Genomic DNA, 22,066 nt, shown 5'->3' with positions numbered 1-22,066 from the left:
TTCCTTAACCCCCAAATGCAACTTAAGTTTTGAAAAGCTAACTATTTTGTGACAAGAAAATAATTATGTCTCTTCCTTAACCCCCAAAAGCAACTCAAGTTTTGAAAAGCTGACTATTTTGTGACAAGAAAATAATTAGCTACGAAATGTCATAGAAATATCTTTGAAAAAAGTCCTGAAAATTATTGGAATTTTGAAATAGTAATTGAAGATGTCTGTTTTGTAACGTAACAACATCTGTTAAAGTGTTCGCAACTCTTGATTAAATCGTTTGTTACAAGTATTGAAGTACCATAATTTGAGGATAAAAAATAATAATAATTGATTTTGCGACATAAGTTATTTCGGTTTCAATGCTTACAATACATTTTGTGACATAAATTATTGCGGATTTATTAATTTTGTATTATATTTCCAAACGTTGAATATCTACGAGTTACAAAAATTAATGAAAGGATTCTGCGAGAACATATTTTCACGCAATGAAGAAGAGAATAAATTGTGAGAACTAAAGCTGGATTTACACTTAGGCGGGACATCCATTAAAGCTGGGTTGCCACTTAAAAAAGATTCACTTACGTAATAATCAACCGACATAACTACAGTGGACTCTCCATAAACTCGAACCGCTCTTTAACTCAAACGAATTCGTAGGCACCGTGAAAATTTCCTAATGAACTCTCATAATCAACTCTCTACTACTTGAATCTCCATAACTCGAAAATCTCCTTAAGTCAAACAATATTTTTTGTCCCTTGAAAGCATATTAGGCTATTTTCGCTCTTCAAAACTCGAACAATCTGAATATTGAAGAACTTCGGGTTTTTTTTCTAATTCGAATATTTTTTACGTGTGTTCGGCCCCTTAGATCATTCGAACGCGCCGTTCGAATATCAAGTGGTGTGTTTACAAATATTCTTGTTTTGAAATTCTCATGAATAAAACGGCGTCTGTGGTAGCAGGGAGAAAACGTTATGTCAACTGAAATAACTGTTTACGACTTACTTCTCACCCGTAAGGTAGATAATTACTCAAATCATTCAAAACTTCCAAACTCTCCATTACTCAAACCGCTTCATAACTCGAACGATTTCTGATTCCCCGTGAGAGTTCGAGTTATGGAGAGTCCACTGTATTAATTTTTCGTCATGTAATTTGCCGTGATAATCAACCGACATAACTATCAATTTTTCGTTATATAATTTGCCGTAATAATCTACAGACACGACTTTTTTAATCATCGCACGGGATTCAGAAACATTAATAAAACTCATTTGGTCAGTAGGGAAGAAATTATCATTAACTATTAAATTATTTAAAAGTTTAAAAAGTCTGAATGAAAAACAACGCAGGGGTTGAGAAAACTTACAAGGTAGCATGCTGCAATTTTATTTTAATAACAACGGGGTTTCAAGGGTTTCCCACGACATGATAACTGTGTTCTTTTTCTTTAACATAAGGGTTTCCATGGTAACCTTCTTTTATTTAAAGCAATGCTGAGATACTCGACAGCCACGTGGTGGGTTATTAGAATATAAATTTAAGTGGGTGGGATTGATATCTCTAATCCGGAAGTATTACTTCTATTGCCATACGAAACGAATACAGAGGTATGAAGTTATTCAAAAAACAACAAAACACAGGGAAAATTAAATTGACTCGCTTATTCGTTAACGTTTTATTGAATCTTTCTAAAATGCGATTGGGTAGTACGACACGTTCCAGACGCTTTGATGTTGCCCAGATCTCATGCTGGTTTTGTTTTGTTTTATCATTTTGCTCTAACTGGACCAACTCTTTTGTTTTACAGTATATAATTTACTTATTTACCTTTTTTTGATGATTCTGTTGGTTATAGTAATACAATCCATCACTAATTTTTAGGGTACACCACGTCATATGTTTCTCTGCCAGAAGGGATCACAAAGACTGTTCTACGTATAGCGCTAGTTAAATCCATCTATAGCTAGAGTGTTTAAAACTCTCATTTGAGCTGTAGAATTCTCTGAAATTTCTGTCCAAGTAGACGATTACCTTATATGGGTATCGAACCTGCAACCTTTCAGATGTTATGAGCACTCCAGCCTTTCTATAGCTACTGATTGAGCCCGGATCTGATTTTGCATGCATGCAGAGACAGCAGACGACATTCAACCACCCTGACTGAGTGTTCAATGATAGTTAGTTGTAGTGACTCCTCTTGGTGATACTGAATGTAAAGGGTGAAAAACCCTGGGATTTTGACTAACTGTTTCTTTTAAAACAGCTAGTTAGCTACCGGCTATAGTAGTCCACTACAGTCACCAAAACACTGTGTTAGTATGGTGGAGACTTCTGTGATTGTGGATGCATTTTTTGTATACCTCAGACAACACTTCTGCCACTTTCTGTTTAAAAAATGTTTTTGAACATTAATACAGTATAACTGTTTTGCCAATCTCTTAAAATTGCCAAAGTTATCCCTATTTATAAAACAGGCTCCAATGTTGAACTCAGCAACTATCGACCAATATCACTTCTTTCAAACATTGACAAAATATTTGAAAAACTTATTTTTAATCGATTATACAAATTTCTTTCCGCTAACAACACTATATTTCAAAATCAATATGGCTTCAGGAAAAAATATTGTACTTCAAATGCATTATTCAATATTACCCAAAAAATTATGGAAGCACTTGACAATGACTATATTGCATGTGGCATTTTTATTGACTTAAAAGAGCATTTGACACAGTTGACCATGAATTCCTACCAAAGAAACTATATCACTATGGCATACATGGTATTCCTTTATCATTACTTCGTTCATTTTTAACAAATAGGGAACAATTTGTAGATATCAACAACTCTCTGTCTTCTCGTAAAACTATCCACCATTGTGTACCCCAAGGTTCTGTCCTAGGTCCACTTTTGTTTCTGCTTTACATAAATGATCTTCATGTCGCCATCAAGTATTCCATGGTACACCTCTGCTGATGACACCGACGCTGGATTTAAAATTTATATCAACATTCCTTGTTGTTTTTGTGGTGTAGTGATGCGAGGTTTTAGATTTACTGTAAGTTGATTTTTGAGACTGTATGTAGCTAGCTATCTTACCAATTCTCTGGCAAAGTTGGTTGTTTATATATATTGTGGTTGCTATGGGGTTAAAGGTTATACCATGCTGTATATAGCATGTAGTGAAGGCTTTTATCTGAAAATAACTATCAGTTAAAATATGTATCTGTATATATATATATATATATATATATATATATTTTTCAGTTGACATTTTAATATTGGAAAATTTTTGAGAAATAAGGATGGGAGATTTATATATCGTAGTTTCAAGTCCAATTTGGAGAGTTGGAATCTGTTTTAAAATTAACAGCCCCCTAATCGCGATTCGCAAGTTGTTTATTTTTTATGTATAATATAATAGATCAATTCTGTCTATATATATACAAAGTAAAGATTTAAAGATGGAAACTTAATATTTCTAGAATGTGTGTTGCGCTTAAATTTTTTTCTCAATGTTTTTACACGTGTGAAAAACTCTGTTATTATTGATAAAAAATTGTTTCTGCCATTTAGCACAACCTGAAAGTTATGAATATATTATAGATTTTAACTTCTATACACCATGTTTTCATGTTCATTTACTTTCTTGAATAGTAAATGTTTTCTAAATATAATGCTATATGTATGCTAAATGTATGCTCTTTTTTGAATATAGCTTAAAATTACATTTGAGTTAAGTACATTCATTTGAACAAAACATTGAAGAAGATAAAAGTTTTTTTATTGACCATTGATCGAAGAAAAATAAAAGCAACCGAAAAAATTTTGTTTGTCACTAAGCGTAACTTTTAACACCACTATATATATATTTGATTAAACCAGTAATTCTGTTAGATAGATAGATGTGCATATTTCACATGGCTAGCCTCACAAATATTGAGGGATGCACTGTCTATTATTTCCAGAAGGGACCATGGCTTAGATGAGGAATCCTAGAGCATTTAATGCTCATTTTGAGCTACGCAGACCCAATTAGGATATGCATTCTACCAAATAATTCCCTTTACCATCTGTTAACCCAGGGCTATAATAACATTTACTCGCCATATTCAATTGTCACCTTGGGGGAATCAAACACCAGTCTCCCGCACAAAATGCAAGAGTTTTAACCACTAAGCTATATCGCCATAAATTGTTTAGATTTAATTCTAACTAAATTATAAATTATACAACTCGCTGCTTTGAGGGTCTTGAAATTTTCTCTGGTATTCTAAATTGACAAGTTAAAATTTCCTGAAACATTAAAAAATGATGATAAAAGATATATATATATATGATGAAAGAATTTGATGGAGTAAAGCGCGTCTATATATATTTAAAAATTATATATGTTTTGCATTGGTCTTACGATACATATTGTTTTTATAAGCATACATAATTTTAAAAATCATGCTCATGTATTCTTAACCCTAATTTGTAAAAAGGCTCAGATTATGCTTGCGATATGCTTATGTAAAAAAAATTAACCAGATATTGGTCACCTTTCGTTTTTCCCAGACAGACCACTATTTTAGCTCATAAAGATTAAGTACTCAATCATTAAGCTGCCTTGAAGTTTGTGAAAGTACATTAGGAACGAACATTTTCGGATGGTAAAACTTTTAGATTTTTTTTGTCAGAAAATTTTTCTGTCCGAAATTTGTTTCTGCCGAAAGTTTTTTTGTCCAAAAATTTTGGTTTTTCTAATTTTTATAAAAAAGAACCAGTGCATAGAAATTATAGATATATAGGGTAATCATAAAATCAATAAAATGACTTTAAAAATCTTGTCCCAAAATTTTTCCGCTGAAATAAAAGTTTGTGTCCAAAGGTTTTTCCGGCAAAAATTTTGGTTCTTAATGCAGTCTTAAATATTGCAGTGATTGTTAATGGCAATTGGAAGCAACTGGGGAAAACTTTGATGATATGCTTACAATATGCTTATAAACGTTATGCTTATGAAAAAATGTATGTATGCAGTATATGACTATTTTTAGATAAAAAAATGAAATCAATAGCTATTTCAAGAATCAACCACCGAAACATTTTCATTCTCATCCTGATATGTTTGATAGGACTTTATGTCATCACTTTGCTTCGACTGGAAAGTTTAATAAAACATCACAGTGGGATCAGCTCAATTCATAACCTATTCCAAAAAATTGAGTTTGATATTAATCACATTGACAACAGCAAAAACATGGCCTATGAGGTAGACAGCAAAGAAAAAGTTAACATGCATGAAACAGTTGAACTTAAAGGTAAAGAAGTTCTAGATGATTTTAAAGTTGATGATATGTATAATTCACATTTTGCAGTACCTGAGTTTTGTGTGATCATGCATACGGACAGGGCACTGTTTTTCTTTAACAGAATAAATGCTTGTTCAATAATTTCCAAAGCTGAAAGTAGAAACATTCAATAATTTATACTTTCTTATATTTTTCAGAATTTTTTGATCATGGTGATGAAGTGAACAAAAAGACAGTGCTTAAACTTACCCCAACAATTCGATCATGTGATGTTGTTAAGCCACATCGTAATTTTCCTTTGTGTGCTGAGAAAATGGAGGTACAATTTTGATTTGTTTGTTTAGTAATGTATTTTTTGTGTTGAAACCCCTGGAAATATTCCATTTTATAAAATGGAATGAAACATGCAAAATTCAAACATGCAAAATTCAAACATGCAAAAAGAGTGGTGCAGTTAAAAACTCAAATTTTGTTAACACTGTTATTCAGATGCAGCATTTTAAGCCTTCAAAGTAATATTTTTTTGCTTGAAACTTGTTTCTATATTTAGAAATAATGCCAAGTTTTTCACAATTCCAGACTCTGTGGAAACTACAAGTTATACAAATTTTGAAAGAGTAATAGAACGTTGTAATGTTTGAATGTTCATATAATGTATTTAAAATCATAATATACACATAATGTTCTCAATCAACCATGAATTTTTAAAATGAATGAAATTCATGTGAAAAAGAGAAGGCATGCTCTGTTGTTAAAAAATAAAGCAGATAAATAATATTAGGTGTGTTGGAGAACAGATTTCTGGTTATAGACAAAAAAATGAAATATGTGTCAAAGTATATGCTTGTTGTAGAAGTAAACAGTCAACAATATAAAGAAAGCAAAAAATGTAAAATTTACTCTCCAAAATGTATTGTAAAAATTATGCAAGATACATTTTACATAAACCAAGCCCTTGCAGGCAGAACCACCATTTTAACTAAACATGCACAAAATCTTGTAACACAAGAAAATTTATCTGCTATAGCTAGTAGAATTCAACAAATTTAGGGAAATAAGAGATATATTTCATGCTTTTCTTTATTGCAATAGAGTGAATTCTCAAAACAAAATAATCATTGAAATCACCTCAACTACAAACACTTCCAAAAAACAACGTTATAGATCACTAGTCTTCTTCGTGTGCCATACAAGTATACAGCAACTAACTCTTACTTTTACTTTTAAACATACATATACTCAGAGAATTGCAGTGTTTTGCCAGTTACATCACATTAAATCTCTCATGGCCACGACTCTAAAGTACGTTTTAAAAAACCAGATCTTGCTGACTGGATCTTTCGATATTTTGAGCAACAAAAAAAAGTTAAATATATGAATATATGATTAAAAATCCAGTAGACCACTCCTTTACCAAATGTGACTTATTTTGCACATTTCAATTATGTCCCCAAAATTAGTATGCTGAATTCTTAAATTGACTTGGGTCAACACCATGCTAAAAAAGGGTTGACCTTACACTCACTCAAACCACTATTCGTCAATCTATAAATAAATTTTAATTCTTTTATTTAGTACCTACAAGCAATGTGGCCTGCAAAATGTTTTCGTGAGATTCATGGTGTTGATGGTAGTGCTTGTTCCATTGTGGATTATTTATCAAAGGTATTGTTTTATTCCATAGGGGGTTCACAAATTAGATATTTTAATTAGGGTGTGTAGATTTGTATAAAGGCGAAAGTCTACTTCGATCGCGAAGAACAGCGTCCAAAGTGCATGACATGCTCAACGCACTCGGCGCACAAGCGTGCAATGTCCACTTAGCGCGAAAAAATAAACAGAAAAAAGTAAACAGAAATGGCGGCTGTGGTTTATAGAAGAAAGGATTTGCGACAAAGACTTTTGATTTTATTGACATTACGAAGAAGATTGCATCAATGTGAAGAAGGATTCCAAAGTGGCGTAGACGGAAAAGATTCTGGGTGTGGCCGATTTTTCAAGAAAGGAAGAAAAAGGCTGATTTTCACACACTGGTGAAAGAAACAATGCTATTTGACAGTCAGTATTTTTCAAAATGTTTCGAATACTTCCCAGTAAATTTGAGCACCTGTTGAGATTAGTGGGACCCAAACTAGAACGAGATAATACTCGTCGGGAAGCTATACAACCATCGGAGAGACTCTGCGTAACTTTGCGGTATCTTGTATCTGGTGATTCATTCATATCGATAGCTTGTATAGTTATCGCATGAGTAGCCTGACAGTTGGGCGTATTGTTAAAGATATGTGCAAGATTATATGGGACACTTTGAAAGAAGAATTTTGAAATTGAAAGAAGGCTCCCAAGACAGTGGAACAACATGTTGCAATTCAATGTCCACCTAGAGGTGGATCTCTCTAGTTGTCGCTGGATATATCATTTGATGGTACCAGAAATCTAACCTGACTATCATTACGTCTTAAATTGGCAATATACGCCATATTTCTTTCTATTTCTCTATTTTCCCTAGCATCATACTCCTCTGTATTGAATTTGTCTTGTTGGTTCGCTATCTTGTTTCTATAGTATGGTTTTCAAGCAATTTCATCGGTCAAAATGCTATATATACGTCATTTTTTGGGGCGCTCCTGTGCATCCATCGAAAATATCAAAATCGTTTTGATTTTCATGGCAGACGAAACGACCAAAAGCGCTCATGAAATGTTGTACAATAACGTGAGCCTTTAGCCGTGCAACTTGAACGCCGTACTGCGCAATCAAGGTGGACTTTCACCTTAAATAATGCATTGTTGGTGAATATTATTCAGTTCAAAAGCTTATAAATTTTTTATTTTCAGTAGATTTTCAATTTTTTGACAACATTTGTAGCTGAAGTAAGTGGGTTATAAAGCATACAAATTTAATAGCGAAATACAGTCTATTAAGTTTTGCACAGTCTAATAAAAAGTTAAATAACTTGTCAGCATCATCAGTGAAGTTAAAACAATCGCCATTATTCCTCTCTTCGAATGAAAGTGAAGAAAAATCTTTGGAGAATCTCTACAAAAAATTCATTATGGAATTCAATAGTGCCTGAGGTGGTTGTGTGCAGGGAACCTAAAATCTGGTTTGACTATATTAGTTGTTTACATATTTTCGCAATTATAGGTTGAACCATTTTGTCCCAACTATGAGAAATACAATCATAAAAAGATAAAATATGTGAGTGTGACTGCATTTTAAGTTAATATTTTGTTGACTTTTATTTATTCATAGTATTTGTTTGTTTCAAATGTGTTTACAGAGTTTTGACACTGAGTTAATTTTCTAGGCATCTCCAAGATTTGATATTAAAGGGTTGTTAGAGTTAATGCCTGGCCGGAAGTTTGAATGGATGAGACAGAGAGCTAAACAGCTTTGGCCTGATTGGATCAAAGCTGGCGAAAGGTTTGCAAAGTTGAAACAAAAATGGAAGAAAAAAAGGGTATATATTGAAATTACATATGAAACAGGACATTTGACAGGTCTGGTCAGGAATGCCGTAAAATCTTACGTGCACACCTTCGCACATGCCTGATTTAATTTTGGTGTTCTATTTTTTACTCGCCTTTGCTTTTTCATTGCGTGCTATGAATAAGTGCAATTTCTTGTTCCCAATGTAGTGTTTTAATATTAGCATAATGTTAGTTTGTGAAATGGGAGTTTTTATATTTTGCTACCCCCTAAATAAAAATCTTTATAAACTTCAACAATTCTCTTATTTACCAGAAAAACCATTATATTTATAATATAAATAAATATAAAATTAAGAAAAACATATAGATCAAATGCATAAATATGTAAATATTAACGCTTGATATGGAAAAAACAGGATTTAATTATAAATTTTCCACAGTTATTTAATGTAACAACAAATAATTATAAACTGTTTAATATTTTTGCTCAAAATATTTGACAAATGAATTTTCGCTTAGAGCTTCATGGTTACAATGCGTCGTGCATTGTCGTATAAAGTAAACTTAACTACACTCTACACTCTTGTTATATTTATGATTTCTTACAGACTTTTTTTGTGCGATTTTGCTGATGTGAATTAAAAAGGCTGACATTCTTAGAAAGTCAAAAGCCCATCAAAATAATAATGGCACCGCAACAACATACTTCAAACTTATTTTGTTTATGTTTATTTTAAATAGTTAAAATGCGATATATAAATGCATGCTATAAATAGTGAAATTTTTTTAACTGTACACACATGCTTTTTTGCACACTTTAACATGACTTAGGCGTGCAATGGCATGTAATTCTTATCGCATTCTATCGCTAATTTGCAATAATGTTGTGCCACATGTAATTCCGACTAGGCTTGGCCTGGACACAGTAGCTTTAATTGACATCTTTTCCTAAATTTATTTTGTTGTTCTCTTTTTATTTCAAAGACCTTGGAAATCATAACTAATGTTAATTTTTCTCCCTTGTATTATAATTTTTATTTCCATTTTTTAGGTTCTTGCATTTATGGGATCAATGGGATTTCAACCTCACATTATGTTGAATGCTGGTCATGGTGGACCACTTGGTGAATTAGTTCAATGGACTGATTTAATATCAAGTCTGTATATCCTGGGTTATGATGTAAAAGTGGTACTTAATGGCTCATTGCTAATGTATGTATTTTTATGTCATTGTCGTTTTCGGTGCACCTCAAATTCCTCTGTCCCATACTGTTAGAAGTAAGCAGTGTACATGAACACACCAAGAGTAAAAAAATACACTTGTGAAAAAATACAGTGCGAAGGTTGTTGGTATTATTAGTTACTTAATCTTAATTATAAATTTGTCTGATATACAATTGATTTGGCAATTTAGACCCGAGAATAATATGACCTCAATGGTCAAAGATATAGTTTATTATTAGAAAAAATGTTGTCAAGAATTCAGGATTGCTTGGTTAGTTAGGTATGGGCTTTAGCCGTATGTAACACTTCTCATCTATTGTTAAGCAATGTGTAACCCCTCATTTGAAGTTTCTATTTTGTTATATAAATATATATCACCAACCTACCTGTTAAAAAAGACACATGATAAGAAGTGTATTTTGTAAATAGGTGTTGCCCATGTTCAAATTAATGACTACAAGAGCTCTATCAATCCAACATCATTTATCACCTTGTGTTCCCTTTAAACTCTTTTCTGGTCTTCTTTTTTCATTGTTGATAAAAAATATTAAGAGGTACTTTGTCCATTGTAAATTATTTCTTTTGTTTCTATATTTACAGATTTCACCAAACAGAAAAGTAAAATTTGTTAGTGCAGTTTGGTGTAGACTATACTAAAAAACAGTCCTTAAATCCCTGGTTTAGTGTTAGTAGATTATGGATTAACAAAGTTATGTTTCAGTTCTGCCATGAAAATTAAATGTTGTGCAACTCAGTGTTAAAAAGTCATCCAGATGGTCAAAATAGTAGTTTAGAGATATAAAATGTTAATATACAAAGCAGATAAAGATTTTTTGTGAGTTTTAATTTGTTCGATTTTGGATTGAAGATTCACAAAGCGTTCTGATAACTTTGTGGCTTGTTATTTAGCTAGCTACTTTTACTGTTACTCATGTCAGAATGAAAGAAGCTAATAATCATAGATAATAACGTTTATTAAGCTTAGTTTTTAGTGTTGTGAATGTAATGCATTTTTGCCAGGATAATTTAAAAACATAAAATGAAAGCAACTCTTGGTCCCTACAGGTAACGCAACACCTTAAAGTGAAAATATTTAAGATTTGTATATACGAAAAGGTGATATGTGAACCTACTAATCATTTTTTTCTTTTCGTAGTGATTTGTTAGATAGAGACGATAAAAATAACTGTGCATCTTCCACAATACAAAAAGATAAAGTGGAAACAATATATACAGATGTGAATGGAGTTATCATACTTTCTAATAATAACGGTTTTGCATCAACAGCAAAATATAGGTAAACAAACAGAAAAATCGTTTGTTATTGATCAGAGATCTAACAGAAATTTATATTGTACTCATTTGCTTTAGAACAAAATGTATTTCCTTAAGCTTGATTTCCAATAAATGTACTTTTTGTGCAACATGTGTTGTAAAACTGTTGCAGAGATGGAATATATTTCATCCTTACAATATTTGTTGTGCAACATCTCTGGTTTTTATTATGTTTCCAATAAAGTCTCCACAATGACTTTTGACTGTTGTGCAATGACATTGGAAACCAAGCTTTATGGATAACTCACATATTTCAAAGTAAACATCAAATTGCGTGAATTGTGTAGGGAGTTAATATAAAAAATATATTACACTGCATAAAATTGAATTTCAGTGTTGTTATGTCTATCCATGAAAGTATTCGATGTTTGATTTACGACTTTCACTTTGTGAAACATTTTTAAACAGATTTAAGCATGTTTTTTTTTATTAGATGCATGATTCGCGTATTAGATTCTTTTGGTACATTTCCTGAATATAACTACCCAGCATATCCTCACGCCATACCTGGCAACCGTTCAGATTGGGCAAATCATAATCTAATTCCCACACAGTTTCTAACATTATATCGTAAGTATTCTTTCATGGTTTGTCATGCAGTAAAACATTTTAAACAATTTTTAAATGCTCTGATTTAAATAGATGATTCATCTGTATATATAACATACTGTCTTGTATTTACCAAGTCAAATACGTAGCATCAGGACTTAGTTCATTTGGTCATATATATTTGAAGTTTATAAATTCAATTAATAATGCAGGGGCAATGAATACATTGATATTTTGCAAGAAAAATTAAGTTTTTTATTTTTTATTTCTCCTATTTACCATCTATGGAGGTAACGAAACATGGTTTATTTGCCTAGCTAAGTGGTTTTTCTCATACTTGCCTCACGTAATTGCTTTTTACATTTCAAACTGCCCAAATTAAAACTAGCCTATATAGGTATTCGAAACATGGCATGTGACGATGAATGGACTTTCAAATATAAAATGGGGTTAATGGGTTACTGCCTTCTAAGCATTTCGAAGAGCCAAACTTATAATAAGCAGTCTGCCAGCATCAAACATTGCACACATTGTAAACAAAAAGTATGGTAACTTCGCAAATATATTAATTATAATTTAATTGTAGCTCACACCCATGACAATTACTTTCTTGGTTTTGTTGTTGGAAGTAGCAAAAAGAATAATAAAGAGGGACAATGGAAACAGAAAAAGAATAAAGCTTTGCTGTATGCAAAACTCTCAAGTTATTTTCAAGTAAGTAAGAAGATACAATCCCAAACATCACTTTTGGGAAGGGGGGCAGAATTATAAAGATTGTAATTGAGAGTCGAGAGACACAGAAATTTAGAAAATTTGATTTTTTAAGAGCTTAAATTTAGACTACAAAGCCCTAGAAAAAATTTTTAATTTACATTATTATATTTTATTATTTAGTATAAAACTTTTTTTTAAGATTAATTATTGTTTATTTTTAATAATTTTTATATTTTTCGTATTTTAGGAATACATTGACTACCTTAAGATAATAAGTGAATATTTTGAACTTCATGCTACAACAGTTAGTGAGGTAAGTATTCATTTTGTAATAAGTTGATGAAAGTATATATACAACCATTAAAGCTGACCAAGTAATTATTGCTTTTACTAATCGATAGGCTTCTTGTGGAGAAATTCAATTAGGCAGAAAATCATTTAGAAATTTGTATACCCATTGTCTCTACTGTATAGATTAAGAAATACTGATTTTGTTTAAGGTCAAATAATAAAAATGCCTGAAACCGTCTATATTTTCTATTGTTCTTTCGCCTGAGTTGACCTGAACAACTAATACCCTCTTACTAGTAGATAGCACACAAGCACAGAAGTTGCAGCGTTCATGAAATTTGTAAATTCAATTTTGTGAGCAATAGCGATAGATTTTTCACTGAAGCTAGAACTTTAATTGGGGCGAGTATAAGACAAGACAACAAAAAACAACGAAAGATTTGTGCCTTTATTTTGACTTAAAAACATAAGGAGTCAGTAAAAATGGCTGGACGACGATATAGACCCCTTTTTTTTAGAATATTTTTGTGACTTTAGGCTTTCTTTTTCCTAAAAATGTCTCATACTAAGTGAAAATGCTCACTTCATTAAAAACAGTTTTTAGGGTTTTTAATTTTGGTAATTTCTGTGAATACTTGATTTCACAAAATTGTCTCTATGTTATTTTGGACAAATGAAAACAAGACTGGCAGTTAGCACATAAAGTATCAACAGGGTTTACTGGTCCCCAGATTTGTGCCAGTCACTCATATTTCTCACGTCGGTATTTTGTACATCTTTGTTCGTCTGTAAGAAACAACGAAACTACTCTGCAAAGGGGTCCAAAAAAGAAAGCTATAGGGAAAAGCTGTTTAAACAAACATCAGACTGTATATTTTATTATAGCTAGTTAAAATCACAAAGTAACAGTCTTAGTTAGAAACCTATTTAGATTTAGCATGTTCCAAAAAAATATTGGTTGATTTTTAATTTCTCGAATAACGATTTTTAAAACGATTAAGATATCATATATGTTTGTGTTTTAGACTCAGTTACCATCATTTATTATCAACCATGGTCCTGTTTCTGGCTCGGAGGTTCAAAACTTACTATCACAGTCAAAGGTAAAATTGGAGTACCATAAATACCATAAACCATTAATTGCCATAAATACTTGATTAATTGTATAAAACATTCCTTAATTTCCTATTGCATCAGTAAGATTATGTTTTTTTCTGATGTTTTTTGAAAAGAAAAGAAAATTCTGTATAATTTTCAGCTGGAAAAGCTTTCTAATATATACAATAAATTTAAAAGCTTGTGACGTTGGTATCATCTCAATTAAAAGGAAAGATTTTATAGCAAAATATATCTTACAACACAAATCAAATTTGAAAAGCTGAATACTGACTTTTTATTATTTTGCTGTTATTTTTTTACAGTCTACAAAACAGCACTAATGTATACATACTTATAATATTATATTTTTTTAAATGTAACTTAGTCCTAACAGCACCATTAGAATGTTTTGATGTTTCTTTTTGGTTAAAGGTCCGCATGACAGTAAAAACGATTTCTTAAACAAGAGCTCAGATAAGGTAGAATGACCATTGGACCTTGCACTCGTTAAAAACTTTACATATCCATCATATTCTGGAGAAAAACCTTACAAACCTTGAAATTTAAATCTGACAACATATACCAGTCTGTTGTATTGTCTCACCTATTTTGTTGTTACTGTTTTCCTTTCCATAACGTTGAATGTTGGTTATTTTAATTTTTTTAGCATTTTCCCTAACTGTAGTGTTTTTCTTTGTGAATGTAATAAAAAGACTACGGTAGTAAAAAAACAAACAAAAAATAAAAAAAAAAAAAAAAAATAGTAGACACCCTGTAAACAATTATTGTACGTAAACAGCGTTAGTAAGTCATTATGCGATTTAAATGCACCAGGACTCCTGAACTCTTGTTAGAAACAGTCTCTATTTGTATTTCAGCTTTTTGTTGGTGTGGGTTTTCCATATGAAGGACCTGGACCGATGGAAGCTCTTGCAGCAGGGGCAGTGTTTATGCAACCCAAGGTCAGTACAGTTTTTTAGTAGTAGTAAAGATAAGCATGTAGATAAGCGTGCTATCGATAATCTGTACTGATCTAACATTACCTATACATGCCTCTTCCTTACCTGTTGGGAAAATACTCAGTGTTAGGTAAAGCGTGTGTTCATCTTATTGGTGTACAGTATTAATTTAACCGTTCAATAACAATGCTTTAAGTGCTATTTTTATTCTGTGATTATATTTTAGTATGATGAACCAAAGAATAAAATGAATGACGCATTTTTTAAGGATAAACCAACCCTTAGGAAGGTATGCTTTTGTAGCTAATCTACTTCTAGTAACTAGAACGTTTCAGAGAACAGATTTTAATCAAACAATTTTTGATGGGAAATAGCAAAGCACTGAATCTAAATCATTTCAACAGTGTGTGCAAATTATGTTGTCGTTAGATTTAGAACTAGGTTTTAATTGTTCCTAGGCAACTGGTTTTCATGTCCAAGAAACTTAAATAGGCTTGACAAGTTTTGGGAATTTATAGCCATGTCTCACATGATTAAGACCTAATCGTCTCCTGCTGGAACCTGACTTGTTTTTTCAGTGTGTGAACAAGTAAACTTACTCTCCGCAAATCAAGTTAGCTCAAGAGCACTTAGCACGAAATCTGAAATTTTTCCAAGCTCGTTTCTACTGTCTTGACAGGGTGCACAATCCGTGTGGAGTCCACCCTAATTTTTTTCCACATTATATCGACAAACTAGGTAGCTCACCTAATATGAACCTCGTAAAATACTGAAAGCTACGAAAAGTTTACTGTTTCTTCCCGTGACTGTGTATAAAAAATTTATCATCGATACGACGCTTCTAGAGCTTATACTTTTTAGCCTTCTTGTTGGTTATGGTTGTTTGTGTACAACGATGAACTAATTTGTTTTTTAGTTGACTTCACAAAGTCCATATATGGAAGAATTCGTTGGCGAACCGTACTGTTACACGATAGATATAAAAAACGAAACTTTACTTAGATTAACTTTACAGAAAATTAAAGATATGAAGGTTTGTGTTTTTTGTGATATGTTGTTTCTCTTTATTTGACTTGATCTATTGACTAAAGTTCGTTGGCATATGGTGTTGACTCCTTGTGGGCGCCTAAATGTTACTTTTTTGCGTTTTTGCTTTTTCATGTAAAATTAACATTCTCTTGTTTAGCCCCTACCACCGAAGATACCGAAGGAGTTCACAAATGAAGGAATGTTAGAAAGAGTACATGTATTTACAGAGCATATGGTAAGTTAATGCAATGAATCGATACGAGCCTGGGTATACCGTGCAGTATAACGAACGTGTTAATATCCCATCTATAAAACAGTTTACTCAAATCATTCTCAAATTTAAATTCATTTACCTTGTTCTGTAAAATATACATGGGTTATTTAACTATACTTCAATTATAGTTGCTACATTGTCAATTATTTTTTTGTATAAAGTGTTTTCTCTCGCATAGAATTATTGTGATGTCCATGCTCCAAGATGGCCACCAGTTAATCATCTAAAAACATTTATGTCCAGTGTTGGTCAATCTTGTAAAGATTTGTGCATGTCAAAAGGTTTGTATTTTTTGTTTGTGTAGTCGTTTAGAAGGAGTTCTTGAATTTACAACTTACAGAGTGACCACTCCTTGAAACACTATTAAAATCATCAAATAACTGTAACCCCAAGGTTGAATTTTTTTTATTTTTGCACTTGTGTCATCATTTTGTATGGGTACATACGCCACACCGATTTTATACAATCATAGCAATTCATGTAAACGTCAAGTCCCATATTCTTTTTTCAGTCATGTTTATGCGTAACTAATCTCTTTATGAAAGATAATGTGTCAAATTGGAACATGGACTCCCTGGTTCTTCGCATAAGTACAACAAGTCAAGCTGGTCTGTTTTAGAAAATTCAAAGTTTGTGATAAAAATTATTACCTGTCATTCTCTGTACTGAAGTCGACACTGTCCCATTAGGACAACTTATAAATTTGAAAAGATAGCATAATTTCAGCAACCTTCAGGGGAAATCTAGAAGTAACAGGCATAAGTATACACTCGTTGTGTTTGATTTTGAAAATTCTAGGTTGATCTATGTTTTAGATTCAAATTTATTAAAAACAAAAACAAAAAACAAAACAGAATAGAATAGAAAAAGAGGCACAAAAAGCATGTGGAAATCGTGCTTTAATTGTACTTCTGGAAAATCACTAAAATATGGTGGCAGCTTCCGGAATGCTGCTGGATGCTACTATAAATTTTGAGTGGGGTGCAAATACACTTTTTTTTGTGAATGACTCTCTTTCTTTCCAGGTATGATTTGTGAGCGCACTTATTTTGATGATATCAACACACGAACAGTGATTGAAAGGTATAATGGTGTATTTATTAATTTTACGTGTAACATTGCGAACTATCTAAATGTATACCACCAATGCAGTGTAAATAGTCATATTCTTTTTGCTTTTCAGTTTTTTGCATTAATAAAGCAATAATTGTACCTTAATTTCAAGTCTTTTTAAGTTTCAGCCGAATATTAAAAGGTGCGCGAAAGCGTGCGAAATTATATCAAGTTTAAAAACAAGGATTTTTAGATATTTTTAACAATCAATTATTCAAATTTGATGAACCTTGCGACGACGACATGGGCTATTTTTGGATAATTGAATATTAATAATTACCAATCGTATCAGTAGTTCAAATTGTACACCATAAATTTACATATTAAAAAAGAACTACTTTGCTCATTACTATCATCCTGCCTGGCAGTGAGGGGGGTTCGATCCACCGTCCCTGCCAGCAGTAGAACTGGGAGCCACAGACGAACCCACCAGACTACGTGCGGCAATATGTTAGTAAGGAACTGATATAGTTTAACCGGACGGTGTGTATACATAGGTGAATCTTTATCATGGCACATTCATATCTTTATTCGTATCTCAACAGAAAATGCGATTTCAATACGACTCCCCTTATCCGTATGGCCTTAATGTCAGCGTTGAGGTTTGCTCATCTTGAAACCGGCGCTGAAGAGAGCTTCAATGGCGTTATTTAGAGATAAACTTTAGAGATAGTTAATAGTCCCAATGCTGTTAATCGTTCCATAGCCCCTTTAACTGCTTAACGCTAAACGCGCTAATGGTGTTAATACTGACCATTTACACTACCTTTTCATTAACGTGTTTAGCGCCTACATTAACGCCATTAACACCGGTAATCCCCTTAATACTATCGTGTAAACAAGGCTGTAGTGTTTACTATAGAAAAGTTCAAGTTAATCCTTTTGCTTTTCATTCCATTTTAAAATTGTGGCCTATTTTAGTTTCTTATAGAAATTAGAAAAACACTTGCCATTCACAATCCGCCTCATGAAATATTCAAGTAGAGGTTAACATTTCAGCGGAAAAGCGCTGTTCGTATTAAATACATGTTCATAAATTTTTTTTAGAGTTGGAAACGTTAGTTGTCGTTCGATTCGAACTGTCAACTTTCTCCACCCTCCATCGTTCGATCCAATTTCAAACATCTGTTTTCTGCAACAACATGGTCAATTATTTAGTTGCATGTACGAAAGCAACAAGTTCAGACGATTATGTCCCTGTAGAGATTATGAACTAGAACAGTCATCAATATGCTCAGATTGTTTATAGGGAATAAGAACATATCTATATTTATTTACACGTACACTTTTCGTAAGCAATATACAGAAGACCCAACGTTAAGAAGATATAGAGTATAAACATAAAAATAGTTACGTATACATACATAATAAAATGGTTTATTCTAGCATAACCTTCCAATGGTATAAATATCTTCTAACATGAAAGTAACCTGAAGTGAATGGTTGGTGGAGAGACATGACTGACATGGTTTTGGTGTAATATTTTGTCATAGATAAAACATTTCAACTTGAAGAAACTTGTACGATTTTTTAAACTCCGTGGCGATTATGCTGACTGTGCTGGCTTTTTATTTAGAATTTAGGACAATTTATGCAGTTTTTACTGTGGTCCTAATCTGCGTGTTTAACACGCGCATAGGTTCAATAGGTTTTCATATAGAAATATATATGGATGGAAACTCGTGGAAGTACTGCCAAGGCAAAAATTAAGGAATTTATGGAAAAAAGTTATTTTTTTGTTTAGGTCATGACTTGCAGTCATCACGTGTTGGCGTTTTTTCCATTGCAATTTGTGCTTTTGTGGAATCAGAAAAAAAGCCCAAAAAATTCCTGAATTTTTCTTTTTTAAAAAAAAAATAGGTGGCCGCGCATCCTTTTTTACGGTTTAGAAGTACTTGATTTCGCGTAAAAGTTTTAATCCTTGCACTACGTCCTATGTGTAGTTTTGTGTATACTTTCTACCCTGAAGTTTCTATGTTAAATATAGTTGTCTTTTGTTTTGTATTTAATTTTTTTTGTTAGATATTATGTGTTGTCTGTTTTATTTATTTTTTAGTTGCTTGACCCAACAATTAAGGTGTTTGGAAATTTAAACCTTAAACTTATAGAACGTATTTATTTATTTTTGAAGCTTTGTTTTTATAAACAATGCCGAATTTAAACAATCGCTTCAAAAGTGCCTGGATAATAACAAATCGCCTATATGAATTTACAACTGGTAAAAACTGTGTATGCATTTTTCGGGTCGTTTTTCTTAATTAGCTGAACAATACTTAGAGCGAAGTGCAAAATATCAATTGTTTATAAAAAAAAGAGTTCACACGCCAAAATTTTCCACATGTTTTACACTTTAGATAATATATTTTTTACTCACCACACGAACACAAATTTCATACGACTATTTAAACATATTTTATTTTCGTAGAGAAATGGAGTGAAGTGTCTGTTAATTACTACATCTTTTTGATCAAAGTTATAAAATAATAGTTGTCAAGTTTATTTTATTGTGGGTTGCTCGGGTTAATTTTTTTTGCAAATATATTTAATATATTTTTATATATTTTTAAATTTATTAATTTATTTCAAAATACTTTTAGCTTTTCGTAGTTTCTATTATTTTTTTTACCCTTTTCTCATCTTGACTTGGTCTCTAAATCCAAATGTTTTCGTTATTTTATTTTTTTTTCAAAATTAAATTTTTTGCTTCTTGTTTTTGTGACCTCGTTGTGAATTTGGATTTATCCTCATCGTGATACATTTTATTACATTATTAAAAATATCTTTTTTAATTTTAAATCTTGTATAATCATATATACAAGGGATAATGAATACAAAGAAATGTCAAATAGTATATTTGAATCTAATTTGAAGTAATAGAATTGGAGAATTGTTTAATATCCTTTTTTCAATCGTCCCGCTACCCTCGACCACGACCCAAGGTGCTATTTTGGAACATTTTTTATGTGTCGAACTTATAACCTCAGCAGCTAATGTTACTCTCCGGAGAAAAAAAATGTTGCAGTTGAGTATTTAACGTCAAACAGGATGGCCGGCGCGTGGAACAACCCGGAAGCTACCGGAGCGAGCTCAGGTAGCTACACTTTACACTTCAAGATTAAATTAAAACATTGAGAAGCGTGATGTAAACACGTAATTTTTGTTTTGAAAAATCGACATTTTTTAAAGAGCTAGAAATTATTATATGACACTCAAATTAATGTTCAAAAAAATTGGCTAATATTTCATTTAAAACTGTTAATAATGAAATGGCATTTAAAACATGGTTGAATGAATGAGGAAAAGGGAGGAAAGACAAATAGAAGAGACAATATAACTTCCATGCTGTGAATTTCTACGAGAGAAATGTGTGAGAGGTTGCTAGCTTACGTAGAACTAAATGCGTATCAATATGACATGTTTTACTCAGTTGCATTTCGTTATATTTGTAAGACCTTTTTAAACTTTATTTAGACCTTTTGTAATGTTTTTCGAGATTTAGCCTCTTGCAAGTGGAGAGAAGAGCCCTGTGTACGAGGTTTAATAAGGCTTTGAGCACAAACCAAGCGTCAATTTCTCCGACGCATTGTTCTACGTAAATTTCAAAAAAGTTTTGTAACCATAACAAAACAAAACCAGTGGAGCATACAAGAAAAGTACTAACAACAACAATATATTGTCACCTAGGTAACAGTGTTGCATTTAGTCAAAGAATGTAAAAACACGTGCGAGGAATGTGGTAATGGCTACTAAGGTTGTGTTTGTTTTCGAAGATTTGAAATTGCTGTAAACACACGAAGACGTGTTGGATGAATGGATAACTTAATAAAATTTTGTCTTCTTTTTTCTTCTTCTATCTACATGATCTTTTTTAGATTTATTTGTCCGGTTTTTTTCCGGTTTTTTTGTGGGAAAGGGTGATATTTAATGCATATATGTTTTGCTAAGTTTAAGATATACTTTAGATGTAATTAACACCTGTTTTCATGTAGCGAAGAGGGTAATCTTTAGTCGTCAATGTTCTTTCGTTGCGACTATGAGAATATGACTAGTCGTTCAGCTTGCAGCGATTAAATCGAATATTACACACAAAAGATTAAAAGATGTTGAATTAAACGTATATTTGTAGTCTACAACAACCTCGTTCTGAGAACTTCTTAGTTTTTTATATTGAAAAAAACCCTCAGAAGCCCTGGTGTAGTGTCGGAGACTGCATATATACAGACTGTTATATATTTGTATATGTAAGGCACGGAGTGAAGTGTACATAGCCTCTTTGTATTTAACTATATTACGAGACACACGTGTTATTTCTTGTCCTGCTGGTATCTCTCATTTGGCGACGAGGATTGGATTTTATACAAAGAAAATTTACCACAACATTTCAGAAACATTGTCAGATAAGTACAAATACGTTTTCAACCTTGTACTGAATTCTTGTACCGTTTGGAAGAAAACTGTTACGCTCAAGCTGCGTCGCTCGCCAGGAGCCACCTCCGCCATTTTTTTTTGTACTACGGCTACGACTTTACGTAGGACATCACCACGCTCAACCAAATTAGGCTTCAAGTGTTGTGTGCGTAAAACATAAACAAATATGGCGCATGCCTTAGCGAATCTTCGCTCGTGTGTGCAAGAATTTCAACTACAGGATCACGAAGAAACTACTTCAAACATACACAAGCGTTGGTGTATGTGGGTAGAAAATTTGGAATATTGTTTTACTTTTGAAGGACTAGATACAGTACCGAC

General features: G+C 32.2%; 1 protein-coding gene across 1 annotated transcript; it reads left to right on the top strand.

Moving 5' to 3' along the window:
• The first annotated feature begins 5,042 nt into the window (after positions 1 to 5,042).
• On the top strand, positions 5,043 to 20,212 carry LOC130614786 (alpha-1,6-mannosylglycoprotein 6-beta-N-acetylglucosaminyltransferase A-like). Its single transcript, XM_057436246.1, has 18 exons — positions 5,043 to 5,306; positions 5,495 to 5,616; positions 6,873 to 6,962; positions 8,445 to 8,498; positions 8,608 to 8,760; positions 9,783 to 9,943; positions 11,112 to 11,252; positions 11,724 to 11,860; positions 12,426 to 12,553; positions 12,801 to 12,866; positions 13,870 to 13,947; positions 14,821 to 14,904; positions 15,128 to 15,190; positions 15,818 to 15,934; positions 16,088 to 16,165; positions 16,383 to 16,485; positions 17,230 to 17,287; positions 18,365 to 20,212. The coding sequence occupies exons 1-18, from the start codon at positions 5,051 to 5,053 to the stop codon at positions 18,564 to 18,566; spliced, it is 2,091 nt and encodes a 696-aa protein (XP_057292229.1). The 5' UTR covers positions 5,043 to 5,050; the 3' UTR covers positions 18,567 to 20,212.
• The last annotated feature ends 1,854 nt before the right edge of the window (positions 20,213 to 22,066 follow it).

This window comes from Hydractinia symbiolongicarpus, chromosome 11 (genome assembly GCF_029227915.1).
Source record: "Hydractinia symbiolongicarpus strain clone_291-10 chromosome 11, HSymV2.1, whole genome shotgun sequence".
Lineage (NCBI taxonomy): Eukaryota > Metazoa > Cnidaria > Hydrozoa > Anthoathecata > Hydractiniidae > Hydractinia > Hydractinia symbiolongicarpus.
The sequence above is the reverse complement of the archived record's forward strand: the minus strand, read 5'-3'. Positions and strand labels throughout refer to the sequence as shown.

Bases quoted from the DNA above. Each gene is read 5' to 3' on its own strand.
- LOC130614786 (XM_057436246.1), top strand. From the start codon at position 5,051: ATGAAATCAATAGCTATTTCAAGAATCAACCACCGAAACATTTTCATT. The intron at 12,554-12,800 runs GTAAGTAAGAAG...TTCGTATTTTAG, and splicing joins AACTCTCAAGTTATTTTCAA to GAATACATTGACTACCTTAA. The intron at 15,935-16,087 runs GTTTGTGTTTTT...TCTCTTGTTTAG, and splicing joins AGAAAATTAAAGATATGAAG to CCCCTACCACCGAAGATACC.